General features: G+C 35.7%; 1 protein-coding gene across 6 annotated transcripts in view; it reads right to left on the reverse strand.

Annotated features, from left to right (window-relative positions):
• Positions 1–4,843: 4,843 nt before the first annotated feature.
• Positions 4,844–20,600, reverse strand: part of LOC117235455 — a 38,818-nt gene continuing 23,061 nt past the window's right edge. For all 6 annotated transcript variants that reach the window (XM_033497530.1, XM_033497621.1, XM_033497710.1 and 3 more), the window contains exons 3-5: positions 16,513–16,746; positions 9,206–9,271; positions 4,844–5,474 (exon numbers count right to left, since the gene is read on the reverse strand). In XM_033497530.1, the coding sequence (XP_033353421.1) occupies positions 5,301–5,474; positions 9,206–9,271; positions 16,513–16,746 (474 nt within the window). In that variant the 3' untranslated portion in view covers positions 4,844–5,300. The remainder of the gene's footprint in view (positions 5,475–9,205; positions 9,272–16,512; positions 16,747–20,600) is intronic.

Below are 20,600 nucleotides of genomic sequence, written 5' to 3' on the forward strand. Positions count from 1 at the left end.
AGAGAATTTAGAAGGATGGTTTGACAAGGGTGGAATATATCCGACGCTAACAAATTTATATTATACTGGTGCATATTATTAAATTTAAATCACGTTTTATTTACGTTCACGGTTCAAAGACGATTTACGTAATTTCTATTATAAAATATTCGTTTATTTTTACGCGTAAATGTGATGAACATCTACCGCGAAGCTTGAGGTTTATGTTATGTTTATTTTTGCTATTACAATATCAAGAAGGGCTAATCAATATTCTACGAACACGTGTACCAGACAGCAGGGTAAACAAATGCTCAATTAACATAGATTTTGAAACCAACTCTGTCGAAGTAAATCGCAATTGTTTCGATATTGCGACTGACTAGCCAGTTTCCATGCGGAATTCGTCGCGCGCGAATAAAAGGGATCAGAGACAATTTGTTATTTTCCACGTTGCTCTTCTCTGTGATCACAAAGGCTGTACATATAAGATAATAATGCGATAAACACAAATCTGGCTGCTGGATGATTTTTGATACGAAACCGTTTCAGTTAGCGGATTTAATATACTCGCAGTTATTGCGAGATCAGAATAAAGGATTGCAATTTACTCCGAAGAGTTCATAGATTTTATGTTAATCAAGCGTTTGTTTCACTTCCTGCTGCTAAATACTCTTGCATGTTCGTGCATCACGTGAAACGCTTCAAAGCGTTTAACAAATACCGGTTCTAGATTGTTTTGAAACTAAACCAAATTTCGCTAATGTAAGACGGATAAGTACTTCTCGTGTATTTTCCATAGCAATAGTTTTAATAGGTTCCGAGTTAAATTTCGAATAAATTATAATAATCCCTAAACACATTAAAATGTTGAAATTAAAATGAACGAAGCACGATATATAATTTAATAAATCATTCTTTTAAAGTAACTTACTCTATTCAATTTTTTCGAAGTATAAGAAGAAGTATATTACCGTTTGCAAATAAAATGAAACGGACCGATATGAAATATTTGTCGTATCGATACGATCGATTTTTAAATTAGGCAAATCGAATTTTGTTGCTATAGAAATACACGGTTCAATGGGAGGGCTCGTGTATTGCAGTTCGATAGTTAGCACTCTGTCGTAAATCACTATTGTCGCAACACTAATAGTAGTTAATTGTTGCCCATGCATAGTAAATGCACTTTCTGACCCGCACAGAACGCTGGATATCGACGTGACTTGTTGCGTATGCAATCAATAGCGCCTCCATCGCGGTGACACGCGACCGTGTTAAACGTTAAAACGATTACCAGTTTCTGCCACGATAATTAAACCTTCGTTATCACGTACAACAATAGAAAAATAATCGTATGAAAATATTCATTAGCGCTTTATTCAACCGTTTTATCTCTTTTGCGATTGAAAATGTAAATGTGGTACACGTAAGATTGCGTGTCTGCTTAATGTAGACCTACTCTACTAGCAACACTAGGAGGCTTACTACAGTATAAGGTAGTAGCTCTGGTGATTATAAAAGTGGCATAAATTTGTTATCTTTTGCTTGGAGGTAACTGTAATTGTGTAACTTTGTATTTATGCATGAAAAATGCTTTTTCGATTTGCCATTTGCGGCTAAACTTTCGAGTACTTTCTAAAAATAATTTTACATCGTTATATCGTAATGTTGATACAGTCTTTTCTTTTCAGTCTTTTGTGTTCGCATTAAAAAAAGCCGGCTTTCAATGTCGTTATGTATCGTAGTTCGTAATTTCAAGTATTTTCTTAAATATCCAAATAAATACGTATTACTAGTTTCTGAAAATTGCGACCTTCAATCTTAAAATATAGAACCTATCAATCTAAGCTTTCTGCATGAAGAGAAACATTAATAAACTGGAATAAAATATAATCTTGGAAAAATGGACCTCGCCAAGCACGATTGGCCATTTGTAAAAATACGACTGATCCTCGGATTTTCCAATATATCTCGTAGAATGTTTGTAGGGACGAGCCAAACAAGCCCTTCTCTGGCATTTCGTCGTATAAATACGTGAAAATATCCATTGGAAGAAGACTCGACTCCCACGCTACGCGTATCCCGTATGTACACGATAAGCTTCACACGCGTGAAAGAATCGTGAATATCTAACACGCCATTATGTCGCGGGTTCCGCAATTAAAAGCGGCAAGTCAACGAACAGGAAGTACGTCTTTCCTGGACGTTAGCGGCGACAATCCTTCATAGAACGTTCTGCGTCCTATATTTTTTTCAGGACGCCCTGACAAAACCTACTTTATGCCTCGCGATTCAGCCTTCGCAATTAAATGCAGCCGAGTATAAAACCATTGTTCCGTTGTTGTATCATACTTTTTATTTTTCCTCTTTTTTTTCCTGTGGGGATAACCTTCGAAACCTTCTTTTCTTTGAGGAACGGGACTGAATAATCGTGAACCAGTTCTCTCGCAGGCTGTTGCTCTAAAAAATACTCGGTCATCGGAGATCACTCGAAAACAAAGCGATTTACTTCAGAATCAAGGTCATAAAAACATTTTTTGTACATTAATTTTCTTCGATGGTTTATTTATGGAAATATTCTCCTTGGAACTTCTTTTTTTATTGTATCGTTTTTAATGTTCGATTTTCGCTTAACAGGCGGCGTAAATATTCTTTAGGCGAAGGACAACGCTGTCGTACATTAACAAGTGCTTTTACAAAAATTCTAGGAAGTACGCTGACCAAGATGTTAGTATTTCAAGAAATTCTCAAATATTAAAGTTATCTTTGACTGTTTGCATTGCCACTTTGTCGGGATCTCATTAGAAAAACTAATAAAAATTTCTTATACCTGTTTAAAGTTGCTCAACTTCCTTAATTAGTTTTAGATCTTGATAAAGAACAAGTTTTAATCATCACTAATTGTATGAGTAACTGTATCTATCAAATACAAAGATATGCAAGTTATGTTTTTCCTGAATGTAGGTATAATTAAAATGATATGGTGCATAAAATCATAATATAAGATGGCGAGAGCAGAGGTTTAATTAAACTGAAATTTTCTATCTGATATTGTTTTTCCCTTAATAACCAAGTAAGATAGGAGATCAATTAATGCATTACTCACGTATTTAATCTACGATACTCGATATACTTTATATTTTGCTTCTCTGTTTCTCAAATATCGAAATAAATATTAAATGCGATATTAAGAGCATGTATTAAAGGACAAATTATACTTAAAAGGTATTAGTTTTTCAGAACAAATTTTGATCAGAAATCAGTATTTAGGATACAAATATTTCAGAAATCAATAGAAACAAATATTTGTATTTTACAATTTATTGTAATATAAAATTATCACATGACATTGAAAATACATTCTATCTTTAGTGTATTAAAACAGTGGTACAAAATTAAACCAGGTAGCCGACGCTGCAGGAACGGATTATCAATGGAAATGGAAGCTGTATCGATTAAGCAACTGCGACACTGACTTGTGGATGACACAAAGTTTACCCCGACACCGCGGATTAAGCGAGTTTGTAACCCACTGAACTTAGGGCGACCAGTTTAAAGGGTGGCTCGTTAAAGGAAGCTCCAACGTGAATTCCGGTGCTACAGAATCAGTCTCGCAGTTATAGTTTCCGTCGTTAATTACGTCGGCCGGCTTTAATGCATCCCTTTTTCTTTAAAGTACCTTGTCTGTACGTTGCAAAGTAATCCGTATTTATAGTTTCAGCGCTTGTCAATAAATTGCATATGATTAAGTATACAAGATGATTTATCTAATTCGATAACTTCGAACTATTTGTAAATTGTTCATGCCACGAAGAAATTCCTGGTACAAAGTTTATGCAATTTTCAAAGGAAAATATTTGCAATTAAACCTCTAACATTGTTTATATAATTATTGTACCATATTTTCAATGTTACATTTTAATTTCAAATTACGCGAATTATCCTGTATATTATTTCGAATTTGCATCGATTCACTTAATTTAATTTTGATATTAAATATATAAATTATTGTATTTATGTTTTTAGCCGAGATCCATTAATTGTAATTGGAAATTGGAAATACGGTAGCTACAGTGTTAAAGGAAATCGCGAATGTATTATTGGGAGAATTCAGGATTCGTGGAAAAGTCATCTCGTAATAAGTTATTGGATCTCGAGGAGCGTACAAGAAAGATTCGAATCTCGATCTGTAACGAATTAAACATGGCTCGTCTAGCATTAATTGCGTAGCTTCCTTGCGTGATAATCAGATCATGTATAAAACGAAAGTGTGCCAATTATTCTGCGTGACACCTGTGTTCCTATTACCGTTATACAAATAACCAAAGAAACCAATCAATGTGAATGTGTCTGGTTTTTCATGGAATTTAAATTTGTTTCGATGGAAAATAAACACCTGCTTTGTTTCAGAAATGAGTAGTTCAAATTGTTAGATACATATGTAAATGCATTTATAGTGGTGGACCGTCGGTCCTTAACTGAATGCTAACCTAACACTATACCCAATGTATTAATGGCGAGACGTACAAATTTGGGAGAGTATGTGCTCGTTTATTACGAGTATTATTTCATTTTCAAATTGCGGTTATGAACAGAGCTTAAATATGCTTGAAACAGCTGGAATTTGAAATGGGGGAGGAAGTGGTCAAGGATATTTGGTAGTGTAACATGGGCGCTGTTTAACATAAAATATCAGTTTTAGACGAGACGGAGAGAAGTAAATGATAATTCCAAGGAATTGGAAAATAAATATTTCGTGGAGAAATATGCAGAATAAAAATATACAACTCGAGTCGCAAAATTCACAGGAAAAGGGAAAGAAACGGGACTGCAATAAAATACGAAGAGACAAATACACGAGTTGCATGTTACAAAACATTAGATAAGCTTTATTAGTCGATATTTTACAGTTCACGTGCACGGTCTCGCGATCAGCGTCTGCGAATCGTGCTCGGTATTCAAGATCGAGCGTGCCGGCGCCGTTTTATCTCGAATTTCCATGAGTGCTTCCCATAAATCATATCTAATGCCACGAAGCTCTTCGTGTGAATGGAACGGAAGTGAATGAAAAAATTCAAGTCGAGACAGCGCTTACACGGCGATCGTTTGATATGCGACTGATCGTACAATAGATCTGTTCGTTGTTCGCGACACGACAGCAAGAACTTCTCCATAACGTGTTTAACATGCAATATACTTCTTGTAGCACCTTAGTCTTAGATAGGGGAACGTGTAACGCTAGCGATTCGATGCCAGTATCGGGGATACGATGTCGTTTCGAGCACGTGCTCGCCGTTTTCTTCTTCCGTTTTGATGCCTCAGCAATGGGGACAGCGAATCAGACCGTTCACATCGCATTTCGCGCACTTCAGGGCGACGAATTCCGCGGTGAAGTCGTTACGATGAACAGACCTCTTGCTGCCATTGCAAACCGGGCACAGCTGCCATTGGTAACCGCCGCAGAATAGACACACTGTGCACGCGTCTTCGCTCTGAAATAAAAGTCAACGGTGTAGAGATGAGTAACTATTTCTTTTCCTTTTCTACCTCTTTTTTCTGTGGATAGTGGTATGAATGAACTTTTGCATTTGGGAAGCCTTAGATTGAAGTTATGACTGGGTACATGAGATGAAATGTTTGTATATTTGATTACACGATGCGTTAATGGCGACTAAAAATGAAGAAGCTTGTTGAAGGAAATATAATACATATAGTAAATTTTACAATAGTGTTTCAATGTCTATTAGTATTCCAATATAGTACTCATCTTCTCATATCCTATTATACTATTCTTGTTTAATCGTTGTTAGAGGAAAAGAGCTATTCTAGACTCGTAATAACGATGTCTAGACAATTAGAAAGAAGTCAATAGCCCTATTGAGAAATATAATCGTCGTGAATACTCTGAGTATTTCCGGTAGTAAAACAATGGTAGACTAACAATAGCTGTATAATTATGGGAGGAAAGTATTTTGAATGTAACCATATTACAGTAGCTGGAAATTATCTTTCATAAACACCCAGATCACACCTCCTATGAGGGGATTTGATGATTAATTGCATCACGCTGTTCAGATTGAAACGTGTGTCTGAATGAATTCTAAATGCAGAGCGTGTACGTGAGACAAGTTCAAGAATGTGTTTAAAGCGAAGAAGGAATTTTAATTAAGCTTTGATCTAAGTAGAAAACTCGCACAGTAGAAAAATACTCGGCAGATTTAGAATTAGAATTAAAGAGTGGAGAGTTGCGCAATCAAGCATATTTTAACATTAATATCTTCGTATCAAATGTGTATCTGGCTTAATGTTCCGAATTATCGATCGTGTTTCTGATTTGATCATCCGTAGCAATTCCATTCACATTACCTAATGCTCGAATAATTGCTGGACTCTATCATTCAACGATTATAAAAGAAGCGTGACGATTCTTATTTCTGCATTAGTTTTCAGCGCACGTGGTGTGTTCGGCGATGTTGCCCAACATCGCTTTCACTTTTACTCATTTTCAATTGCATTCTTCGCAAAAACGACGAATATACATCAACCTGAGAGTGGACGATGTGAGAAACGAAATTGTTTGTTTAACTTCCTTGACTTCAACGCTCTCGATTTCGAAACACGTCGGAATTTCAGTATTTTTACTTTAATCCTTTTTGTCGTGTGTTTAACACGCGCTTTGATGACAAATTAAAATGTTCCTACCTTTTCACAATATTATATAATGTATCACAATCGAAGAATTAAACATATAATATATATAAAAGATGGAAGAGAAGTCAGTGTCCAATCTCTGCGGCTATACTTTCCGAATCCAATAAAATATCGTCCAACAATAGGTAGACTTCATTATAATATCGATGTAACACGGCAGCCTTGTAAATGACAAGACGTGGTTGATATTCAACGTGTTAATGAAATAAATCTTATTACACGTTACACGCATAAGCTACATGCTTATCGTACGGAGGAAGATTAGAATAACGATGATAGATTATGCAAGTATTGCGTAAAGAGACAGGGGGGAAATGAGTATATCGTGGGCGTCGTTTAATTACGCGTCTTTCTGACACACCACATGAGTCGGTAATTAACTTTCATTCAAAGAAAAATATACGATATTATTGTTTTTCTCACAACTCACTCTCTTAATTTCTGGGAGGCAATCCGCAATGTTTTCTTGAAATTGTAATTGTTATATAAAGTTTATTCAATCATTAATGACTTGATTTAACATCAACGTGATAACGATCATATATCTAATTAGACAAAGTTATATATATTATCCAACATTTTAAATCTTTTCTTTAGAAGACTAATAATTTCATCTCAATAATATATTAATATAGAATATATCATTAGTATTAACATCTAACACTTTGAAATGTATAGATTTTTATACGCAATTTTTAGATTAATTACTCGATTTATGCGTTAACATGATCGCACACGGAATTACATAATGCGCATCCTTCATCCACCATTTCTTCCAACTAAACTAGCCCTTATTCCAACCAGTTACATAATAACTACTCACCTCTTCAATCTCATTCTTATTGCAGGATAATCAGAAACACATTTACCTTACACAAATCGTAGACACTAATCGTGTCTCGATTTTTATACTAAAGTGTATTTTACTATCTGCGGAAAATTTCTTTCAGTGGAGACATATAGCCTTACGGACAACAAGCAACCGCAAACTATCGCAAGCGTTTGAGAATGTTTGAAGTCACAACAGTAAATCAGAGAAAATTCGCTATTACATTTCTATGGATCGACGAACGTACATGAAAAAACGTTTTAATTTGGTTTTGACGCAAACTTTTGCAAACAATTACAAGCATTTGCCAACTTTGGATAGGGTTTTATGGATACTGAACGAAATAATCGAATGTAACGATCAAGTAGCAATTTTTAAATACGTGAAGGTATTAATTTTCGAAGGATTCGTTGAAAAATTTATAGACCTTGCATGGAGGGGAAAAATGTCCTTGTGCTGGCATGAATCCAAAGGACGACCACAAGGTTTAAGGGCCGACAGCACGGAAAGAATATCAGGAAAGTGATAGTGGTAGCGACAGCGTAAACGACCTTTATTCGCTGCAAGGTAAACTTCAATTGCACGACATCGAAATTTATGATCGCGATGGAAAAGGAAGGTGGAGGCAGATATCGTCGGATAAAAGTGAAAGGATTGTACAACCTTGTATTCGCGACGGATTACGCGCGCGCACGATCGTCCGCCAACACGCAGTTATGTGTATAATGCCTGGCACAGCTGTTCCATTCTACTACACGGTATAAATATTCCACAGACATGGAACATAGTTACGTAGCGAATTCTCGGAACCGTCACGGAATTCTTAAAGGGTCAAATAATTCTCCGGCGTGAGGAACATTGGCAGAATTCTCTGTAATTCTTCCTCAGAATTACACGGTGACAAAAGATTGTGGTAAAATCCGCGTGTTCAGAATTCGATACGCTAATGGAACTGAATTCTTTGGCGAATTGAATCGAATTGTAAGAATATCGAATTCGTGGTATGTATTCAGTTTGATAATAGAGGAATTACGTGCAGGAATAATATGATGTCATTAGATGCTGATACGATTTATTATTATTGACGTGATATTGGAATTTGTAATTCTGTTACAATATTGGATCCGAACGAAGTTACGAAGTTGTGAACTGCACACTACATTAGCTGTATACCTTACGTATGAGAGATGATCAATTGCTTTCTACCAATCTTTAGAAAATTTTTCTCTGCTACACTTTTTTTCTCACAATTTTCTCAGTTTTATTAAAAGCAGATTTTTTAAAGTAAAAGCTGAGTTTAAATTATAAAAATAGTTTTAACACCAAGGTCAATCGACCAGCTATTTTTATAAAACTAATTATAACATTGAAATTTTCTTTGCGCAGAAGTTTATAATAAGATAAACAAGAAATCTTCAATCAACATTATTTTAGGCTAGCAGCAACTTTTATATATTTATAGTAACGTATATAAAAGAATCAATCACGTGGTGAGATGCTCTTTAAATCCTTGCAAATCGATACTGATTTTACAAAAATTGATCACTGTCCGTCAAACATTTTAAAGGAAAGGAAATATATAACCACCAATAGTCAATTAATTACTCAAATAGCCACCGACAAAAAGTATCTGTTGCAAGTGTTAATGAAAATGCTGATTTGTAAAATGGAACTTTTAATTACCTGGTAAGGCTTAAGCATTTCTCTCAGCTCTCCAGATTCGTTGAGTCGCTCTACGGTGTCGAATCCCTGCAAGAAGAAGCAACTTTTAGTGACACGAACATCGTCCACAACTTCGTATTAATGGAACTTAATAATCAAAGCTAACAAGAACACGCAGAATTTCTGGGCATTTTCTCTTTGTTTTTCGTAGGAGTTTGTTTCATTCGCAAAAGGCGCAGTCGGACAAGACGATTTTAATTTCAAATATGCGATAATCACTGGCGATTACAAAGCGTTTCATTGCACAGAGACGGTGGAAGGTCGCGTAAGCTTATATACGAAGAAACGCGTATTAAAATATTTATGACCAAGTAAAAGCCGCTATAATCGCTTTGGTTTTGCTGTCAAACGTTTTCTCTATTTTCACGGTATTTTATCACCGATCGTTTAGCGGTACCGCGTTATCACACACGCGTGACAACAGCTGTTGGTAATGAACATTTTATGAAACTTCGCTGTTTAAACAGTTACGTACTCCAATGATTTTTAATAGTGCCTGTTTATCCATTACCTCGCATGTCTTTTATTACTTTCCAGTGTTTCTTTTATTTTTATGGGACAGGATAGCGGTTTGGTTTCCAGTGAAAGGAATTGGCAAATAAAGTATAGGTGATCTGTAAAAACGTGTCTCAATTTTTAACTCGGTCCGTGGAAATGTTTCGACATTAAAGCGTGAGACACAAACCGGTATTAAATGGAAACTACTGTTGAAGGTTTTCACTACGACTCGCTATTGATAACAGTTTTACTCAAATTTGGAATTGTAAAGTGACTAGTCATTTCAGCAATTCAAATTCCAAATATTCGTATCATATTCGTAAATATTCGTATTGTTATCTTTCGTTAATAGATAAAACCGCGTCTCTCACCATTACCAAATCTCCTCAACCGAACAATGAATTCGTTATCGATCAATTGGTAATTTCCATCAATAATACATACAATTAATTCATTCGTTCAAATCCTAAACCCAACCCATTCCCTTTTCAAATACCAAACCTGGAACGTGCCTCAAGGGAACATCCAACGATATTATTCTACTTTCGATATCCACGCACGTCTGTCGTAACCTATTACGAAAAAACGAACGATCGATGCCTTTCACCAATTCCAATTCGTCACCCATGTCGCGACAAGACGAATTCATAAAAACAGTCTCAAACGAAGAATCATGCAAACGATACGAATGCCGCATTGGCCATCTATTTTGTAGGTTTTTCGAAGCTAGTAGTGTATCCGTACACTATCACGTGGCGCGGTCGATGAGGAATGCGGTTGGAACGCGGTGTGTTTCGTTTATACACGCTCGACAGGGACCACAGGGGACCGCGGTGCCTTATACACAATCCACTTCACCTTTCGTTCTCTCTTTCGCGCTTTTTCTCTGTTCTCCTCTCTTTCTCTCTCGATAGACCTTGGATCGAGCGGTTTGACATTTCGCGTTTATCCGCTCGACGATTATCGCGAGTGACCAAAGTGACGATGCAACCGTGCGTTCAATCAACAAGATCTCTGATATCCAGAGCCGCGACGCGACTAGACACTCGGTGAAATTGGGCAATTGCGATGGCGTTGATGGGAGATACGCTCCCTCGATACGTGTTCAGAGAACCAAATGATATTATATATTCGTGGTTTGTTCCGAAGAACTGAAATTGATTGCGAACGCGACAGAATTCGGCTGAAATTGTGAAATCGAAGCTTTCGTGTTTTGTGTCTTGATGTCTTGTGATTGATAGATTCTTGGTGGAGAAGTATATTGTTTGGTGTGTTCGAAAAGAATAATTGCTTAATGATTTTTTAGTATATTATTAAAAATTAGATTGAAGTATTTTCATCTCATAATATTATATTATTCTTTTATTTTAAAAATATCTCAACCTTCTTCCTTTATATTTTTCTAACGTATATAATATTCCTTTGACATATTTCCAATCATGTAACAGCAGAGAATGGAAAAGGATCACAAGAGTAAGAAATACAAGAATTAAATTTGAAAGTTGATAAAAGAGCGCGAGAAAGCGAAGGGAAACATTAAGAATTGTTTCTAAGGAAAGCTATTCGCATTAATGGAAAGCCTTAACGATGATTACGTTTAATAACTTCTTTCTATTTCTAACTATAGCACGGTGAAATGATACAAAATGTGAAATGAGTAGCAAAATGTCACAGTGTTGAAAAGGTGAGGGCCAACTTAGCTGTTATTAAACCCGAAGTAATTTCGTTTTATGATTCCTAAGCTGCATTCCATTTTCGCTTTCACTTTCTTCGCTTTCTTAAGAAATAACTGAAAAAATGCTACTTATGTGGATATTGTAAATAGATGAGCAGAAGAGCATTTATAATATAAGAGTTATTAATAACATACAAATTAGAAATCTTAATATGTATTTACATCCAAAAAATTATTTATAAATTCATGTTACCCTACATTGTATACATATATTTATATTACGTACATATTAAAATTAATTTAGGATATGGGAAAAACTACATGATTCTCAGCGGTGATGGCAAACAATAATGAGAAGAGAATCGTGAGAAGGTGTCCTTAAATCTTTATTAAAACGAGCAGTCTCATAAACAAAAAGATATTTCGTAATATATTTATGTGCACTTCCCTATCACAAAAATCTTTCACATTAATAAAACTGTTAACTTCCGGAAGCACATAATTATATCATTAAACCTTTTTTCTTCCTCTCTCAATCACTGGACTTTTACTACTCAAATATAATTCGTACAAGGAGTTTGTACTTCAAACTTCGGAAATTTTATCGCTAGAAACGCTCGAAAGTGAAATATACAACTCGAAAGTGGATTTTTAGCGGTAACGAAGAGAACGTCTTGAAGAGCAAAATAAATTCGCCAGTTTTACAACAATGCTGTGAATCTGTTATCGTAAAATATTTGCTGCGAATGCATACATACCTCGCGTCGATCTGGGAAATCTCTAACGCTCAATTTTCCCTGAAATTGCGTAATTTTTCGGCCGCAGTTCGTTCACGAGCGATCGGAATTTCTCCAGCCTCCCAATGATGCAATTTATTAGTCGGCGTGTTGCGACGTAATTGCGCACCGCGCCACTATCGGAGCGTGCGTCTAATTACACGGCATGTAATTGCACGTTTGTTTGTTCCATTTCGACTGGCATTAAGCGCTACGAGAACTTGTTTCACGACACCAGCACAAAATGTGCTTTTGTTTTATCAGTTTAAGTAAGAGGAAATTGGTGAAGTTAGGAAACAAGGTCACGGTGTTTTGTTATCATAATTTCTACTTCTACTCCTTAATCTTCGCCAACTAGGTTGTACTTGACGGTCAATGCGTTTAATACAGACATGCTCTCTAATATCTCTATCTTCCTAGAAGTTTTTTCATTCTATCTTAAACGATAATTTTTTAAGCAATAATAGATATACTTATTATTAGTAGGTAAGCGAGAGGTTGTAGGTTACATAATTTTACTGCATGGACAGATTTTACATCTAATAATGTTGTGATAAGTAGGACAATCGGTTGGCTCGAAATTTACAAAATTCATTTGTAGTTGTTGTTTGGTTCAAGTTAATTACTGAGATGTACGTGTGATTCGAAAGTGTACTAAAACTTCTACGAATCAGATACAATGATCGTAGTGGGACGATTCAACTATATTAAAGAATATTTCTTAATAACATTATGGTAATCATACTGTAACCTGAGATAATAATGGTTTTTGTTTAGAGTTATTTAAATCGATTTTATCTTAAGTCCAACTCAGCATGTGAATGTAAAATTCAATTCCTTTGTCTTCCCTGACAAGGTTTATTCTATCCATGAGATATTGAATGATGAATACTTATTATTTTTGTAAAAATGACGATCCTTCGGATTCCAGTATTACATGATTGACGTTATAAGGCGTCTACTTACATGTATCCATACAGAAATCTTCAAGAATATCTCTGTACATTGGTGTAGCACTTTTTAGTTTTAATCCTCTACATATAGAAGTACAACTTCGCAAGAAACATGAAAATGGCATATATAGTAGAAGATCTTTAATTAAAACTATGCCTGAGTGTGCCTTTTATCAAAATTTTTCCTCCCTAGCTCCCTATTTGATACTCAGTGAACTAAAACTTTAAACGTTCCTCTCTCAGGCCATAAAATCCGAATAAATTCAAGGAACTAGATTCCCTTCCACCGATCCTACCCTTTTTTATGATTGTTTCTCAATCTAGTAAAGGATGCCGGTGCGACGGGCAGATTTGATTTTGAAGTCGAAAAACAATATCAGAAGCATCATCTTCTGCATGAACAATCAAAGCGTAAATAGAGGCAGAACCTGACACCATACGAAACTTTCTTCGTGCATTCGACTGGTAAAACGAGTAAAAGTATCGCCGTAAACGTAGCAGAAAAGCAGTGTGCGACGCGTGTAATAACCGAGAGTCGCGAGAAACACGATCATCACGAACGCGCTGCAAGAAAAATAACAAACACAAAATCATCTGTTCCGCTGGACGCAACACCGAAACCGAAAACCTACTCCCGTGATATTCGCGTCATTCAGAAATTCCATTACGGTTTTATTTTTGTTTTTACATGTCAACGTTGAATTGCGAAACTACACCGTGAGCTTCCACTGGGAAATAACGATCTTTAAGCCCTATAAGTGAAAATTGCATTTTTATCTTCAACCTTTGTTTTTAGCTGTTTGAACAGGCTTCGGTCCCTTCCTTGGAATTTATTGAAGGAAATAAACACAAATGTGAAACTAAGTTCTATTAAATATTTCTAATGAGGTAGAATGTTTGAAATTATATGAAAATACATAAGGAATATAAAAATTGCAGATGAATATTGTGAAAAGATTTAGTAGATATAACGTAATTGGATTGTTATGTAATATAGAATTATTTCGTATATTTGTATATGTCATTGGTAAAATTTTAGTTTCAATTTCTTTGGAATATTGCAATACAACAGTTACCACGAAATCTTCTCGAAGTTTCGATGAATCGCGAAAACCATGGAACAGCGCGCTACTGCAGAACAATTTCTGACGCAGCAAGAAAGAAATCACTAATGTGGAACCGTTGCAAATCGGCGCGGCGCGATTGTAAAGCAATGTCCGCATAACTAATTTGAAACTTCTTGAAATCTTATGATCGATGAACGACCGTTAAAACGTGTGCAGATGCGGCATACAAAGGACTTTCTCGTGTATCAATTGCGTAACTGTGCGTTGTGTCTACCACAGATTTCCGGTTTGCGAGCCTATTCAAAGCGACGGCGCTCGTCTGTCATCTTTGACATTTTCAGTTGATTTCTCCTGGTCGCGTCCTCTCAGCTTTCTCAAACGCGCGGACACTAGTTGTGCAATACGACATCGGCCTTGCGAGAAATTCACGCGAAAACCAACGAGACCACAAATATGTGCTGTTGCATATTATTATTATCGACCAATCGTAGGTGACTCGGTCGGCGAAAGATTACAAATTATTAGGTGGTCAAAATTGATGATTAAATTTGACGATTCAAAAATTATTAGCACCGAAGGTACAGTAAATTTATTGGCTGATCGAATTTCATATCGTGCGATGCATCGCGAAACCCAATGCAGACGGGGGATTCAATATCGCTATAATTTCGCTGTGCAATTCGGCGAATTTACACTTTTAATAATGCAACGCACACGGTCGTGGGATCCCGCTATTGAATGTACATTAAGGCTCAATGCACACTATCGATGCGATGTAATTTGCTAGATTTATGTTTTTAACAGTGCTGCATTGAGCTTTAGATTTCTAACAGCGTTGCACTAACAAAAGTTTTATATTTCTAATATCGTTCTTCATATTTCCAATAACGCTACATTGAGCTTTATATCTATTTCCAACAGCAATATATTTATATCTATTTCCATAATCACACGCTCATAAACCTATCGAATCGCTCAACATTACCACAGCGTTACCAGATTCCAACGACATTGCGCTACTCATTTTCAATAAAATGTATCCCTAAGTAGAATGTGTCGATGCGATACAGACCAAATCTACTTGTTCGTGCGTCCCTCACACGTCATCCATATAGCCGTGATTGGCGCGCCACACTGGTTCGAACTACGCACATAGAAGCTCGTATCTTCTCTTAAACTTAATGCAAATGTATTCGCCGAGGAGCAAGTCTTTAGTGAGTAACGGCACTTATGGGAGAAAGGGATGCCGTGTGCTTGGAAAGAAACGATTACATTTTCCCGTAGGCGAGAAAATCGATGACGACGAAGAGACCTGTTTGACGAGCGTCGAACACAGTATGTCGAAACGTTCACCAGCAGATGCTCACGTTTCATTATTCAACATCGTTCTCGTTGATAATCGTGGAATGTAAACCTTAGTGCGAACACGTGGAACACGTGCCGGCGAGGACCAATTTCCCTCTAACGCTCGTTCAAGTTTTATGCTAAGAAATACACCGATATATTAGTTGCGCGTTCTAATAATGACCTCGATAAACAGCGATAATTATCTACCACGGTATTAACAAGAGTACTCAGTAAATAGATTTAACCTTGCTGCTGTGTTAGCATACGATCATTCGGCTAGAAACTATTCGCTTGCACATAATTTGAAGAGTATTAGGTCTGCGTGGAAAATTGTACGGAATTTTGGACATTTTCAAAAGATTCGTTTTTATCGAGAATGTGGATTTGAGATTTTATGGTTTTGTATTAGTAGAAAATATGTAAAATGGAAAGATAAACTTTTGTAATTATTTGACATGCACCATTACAAAATTTATTAGCCATTTAAAATTGAAATTTATTATTATATTATTATATTATATTATATGCAATGACATATTATTGAATTTTATTAGTTTAATCTACGATATATCATAAAATATTAGTGTAATAGTGAAAACAAACTTCACCGTATCCGATACGTTTGACCTAATCTTTTTACATCGATCATTTGTGTTTTTATGAAAGATATTGGCAAAAGATTACTAAGAAACTTCACTCTATTTTTTAATGCCATTTATAATGGTAGCAGTAACATTTTGCATCACACAAAAATTTTCTATTTACATGAGAGTACAAAAATTCGCTATCATTACAATATGAAATAAGAGTAAAAATAATCAACCAAGATCAAATCTCAAGTTTCAGATCTTTTTCTGTTTTTTAAACAATGTCCTCGTGAATAATCATGAATCAATAATTACTTGTGCCAGCAAGAAGAACTAATTTATATGTATATTATAAATCTACATACCCCGATGTGTTGTCCATCAATGAAAAGCTGCGGCAACTGTATCACCGTGGAGCCCAAACGATCTCTCAATTCGGTCTGCAACTCTGCGTCGCCAAACAGGTCCAACTCGTCGTATTTGACCATATGCGTCCTCAGAATTTGCTTCACCTTCTTGCAGTTGTAGAACGTTTTCCTCACGATACCAGAGGTCGTTGTGTACACCACCACTTTACCCAGTTCCTTCTTTATATACGCCTGTAAACAGACGTAATGTCTCTTATTAAAAATCATGACATCGTGAAACGTATCTTTCGTGATCAATACCTTCCTATATCGTGTACGCGCTTAAATATTAGCTACGTCGCGATTCGACCGTCGTCCTCGACATTTCGCAATTATGATTATGATCTATGCCGCGCATGGAAACCCTTATAGTTTAATATCGAGTTACGGTTGCACTCGGCACGTTCTGCTTTGCAACTTTTGACTGAATCATATCACCTCAAAGTACATCGCATTACAGTACGGTTTCGATGACTTTATGCTCCACGCAGGGATAGAAAATGAAATATGAAATTACGACGTACTTTCGAAGACTTCGTATGATGGAGACATAGATAAATGATTGGTCTCTGCGATGAATTTGATCGGAGCATTCAGAGGTGGATTTTATTTTTTTTAATTTATCTCTTGTCTTTGTCCCGCAATTATTTCAACTTTGATTTCATCTAAGAAGATTCTTTTCTTTTTTACTTTATTGTAGAACGAGAATATTAATTTGTGTTGCATTATGTTTGAATGCCAGGAAGAATGAATCAGGACTTAGAGTTGCAACCAGTTTTATGTTGATAAAGATTATAGGATATTTTTTTTTCGTGAACAATTTTTATATTTCTCGGTTTCATGATTTTCTGCTCTTCGTCCGTGCAACGAAGATACAGATCAATTTCTGAAGATTCCTATGTTTAAAACAAGTAACAGGACGGATCGAACATCAAGCGAAGAGATAAACGATAATGCAACGAAGTAACTAAACCTAATAACATGGCAGAGTTTATTCCTTAAGGTTTCCTGCGCTAACCCTCACTTTAAACCAGCTTCGTTGTACGTATATGCTTACTGCAACTTCTTGCATCGTAAATATCAAGTGTCACTCGGTGCAGTATACTTTTACAAATTTTCAAGCTAATTTAACGCTGTCTCGATTTATTTTTAATTTGTATAAATTGCCAAATTCATTTTCATAAATATTCAAGCAAATAAATACGTGCGTAAATATGTAATTCACATTTTACGAAAACGTTTCAATAATGCCTATGCGATGTATACACATGAGAGAAATATCTTTTAATGACGAAGCGCGAGCATATTATAATTCAAATTTTCGCCCGCGCACCGATTCATATTTCACATGCATTTACTGATTATTGACGATCTTAAGGACGATCGTGGTTGCGTAGGTGGTCTATTGCACCGTAAAATTCATCTCATTAACCCGTAAACGCTAACAGTGTTGCGCGTTCCGTTCTACAACCTTGTCGGCAATCGTGTAGCTACTCTATTTACATATACTGCATTCACAATGCCTGATCGGGTGAAGGTAATAGACTTCACGTAGGTATACAGTGGGAAACGTGGGTGTTACGAGATAATGACACTCAACACGATATATGTATGTACAGAATCAGAAAGGGGATTGAAATATGTATATGAACACGCGCGGGCATAACTGGCATATTATGTAAGGGGAATAAAAGACCTTCTTTAACGAGCAGACAGGTGGCCGATTTATGGAAAATCGTGAAAAAATATAGTATTCTTAGAAATTGTTATATGTCGGATAATTTTGTTACGCTCTTTTAATGGTGAAAATAATGAGAATGGCATCAATATTATTTCTTGTAGACGTAATAAAACCTGATGCTTTTCAAGAATGTTTTTTTCAAGAAACAGTGATAAAATTAAATCCTGTCTTTGTTTTAGTTAGTAGTTACGTTATCGGATTTTTCCTAGTTTTGGAAAAATGAAAATAAAAGTGATATGGAAGGATAAATCTTTAGCGAAGTAAGAATGTAGTGGTAAAAAAACTAACAAAATTCAATGACCATAAATAGCAAAGACTGGAGTATCAGTAGTTAATAAACGTATTTATTCGCAACGGAGATTAAGGACGTAGCAAGAACTCACAAATGTTTTGATGAACGAACACGATAACCATTTATCAGCGTCCATTTTTTATTCATATTTAAATCGAAACTGTCTTCCCAGTACCCAGGAATAAAAACTCGAATTATAGACATCAGTATCCAGAGATGTGTAGTTAGAATTTATGCATTCCGCGTTTCCAACATTATTTACCTACAAATAAAATCAAGATAAATAAAGAAATGAAAGATACTAAAATTTGATATTTGTTATTGCCCGCACCGAAACTTTCATTTCTATTATTTTTTCACGTTACTTTAACTCGCTAATGACGATGAAAAAAAGAAGAGGTCGGCAACGTTTTGAGGAGAGAAAAACACGGGGCCCGTGATATTGTTAAATTACCTTTCACTCGGCAAAACGACGAGAAAATTGGTCGTGGCACGTAATGCATATAATTCAACCGTATGTGTGATGTTATTTGCGATTCTAAAGTACACTACGAGAAACAATTTTCAACGTCCTTCGAAGTTACATACAACATTAGAGCACAAGTGGAATCATGTTGAGCATTCTTGACGCGAAGTGTGAAACGTTTATGTACTAATGGTAATATTTTCTAATAATATAATACTGTAAACATCAGTATAACAACATTCTTATAAGTTTATTAGGAAGTGACTGATTTTTATAGAATTGTATATAAAACAAATTTAAAATTTCAAATATTTCCTAAGCACATTTGTACTGCTGAAATTCTTAACTCTGTTTTAATTATTTTTAGAAATATTGTAATAATAGGTTGCTGTATTATTGTAAGAAAGAAAAGATTATATGTATTTGTATTCAATAATATTCTACCAACGTATAGGATATTCATTCGATATTCTTGTTAAAAAATAATTAAGATAATGACGATTGACAAAATCGTATTACTAAATTACCGCAAATCACTCTATATCAATTTCCTCTATTATTTCAATTTTCCCTGAATCCATTTTCTAGGAAACTTCAGAAATCGATTTACCTAACAAACAAGTAATTGCAGTACGAAACCGGTTGGCCGTACCATAATTCGTAATACAGTTACTATCCTGTTCCATTGCGAGATAAACCAATCCAAGAATTTGCCATGTAGATATTTTGAATATCGTCCCGTGAAAATATGTCAGTTTTACATAAAGCATAGCGGGACATCGAGATTGCAGTTACGCGCGCCAGTTTACACGCGTAGAACGACCAGGTAGTTTGCATTCGCGGACCATTTTTCGTGAAATTTTCGATTCGTTACTGAAAAATTGCTTCAAACGGATTCACGAATCCACTCGTAGGTCGCTCAAAGCAATCATTGTAGTCAGAAACTTTATTTTCTTTTGTTAGGGAAAAAAGTAGTTTTCCATCCTAGTTTAAAAATATGGGGATTTGTTAGGCTATACAATTAGTTGCACTGCTTTAAAAAAATCCATCGTATTAAGTTTCCTCCAAACTGTATTAAATAGTAATATTATGATCGGAAGGCCACGAAGATGAAGCTGTCGTATTTTTTCATAAGTCTTTAATTAAAAACAAATATTGCTGCTATTTCTACACAACAACAGATAAATAAAATAAAACATAATGCCGATATATCGAAATCCATGTAACGTTGAAATGACATGGCGTTATGGAGAATTAATTATTAACAATCACGAGAATGTGTAAACCAATGCTATCACAACGTTCGGCCGTTTCATTGGAAAATAACGAAATAATTCAATCGGAATTCTCGCGATTTGCGCGGGTACACGTTCACCTGTGTGTATGTTCCTCATATTATCGCCGACTGTTCTTAACACAAGCAAGTCGATCATGTCCGTGGAATATTATAGATCCTCGTGTAGCCACTTTCAACGGGATCGCTAATGAACACGCATTACGCATTCGTTGCTCGGTGTAAAACCGGATCCCTCGATCCAGGTGTATGA

Source organism: Bombus vosnesenskii, unplaced genomic scaffold, assembly GCF_011952255.1.
Source record: "Bombus vosnesenskii isolate JDL3184/JDL3185 unplaced genomic scaffold, Bvos_JDL3184-5_v1.1 scf7180000013262, whole genome shotgun sequence".
NCBI classification, from domain to species: domain Eukaryota; kingdom Metazoa; phylum Arthropoda; class Insecta; order Hymenoptera; family Apidae; genus Bombus; species Bombus vosnesenskii.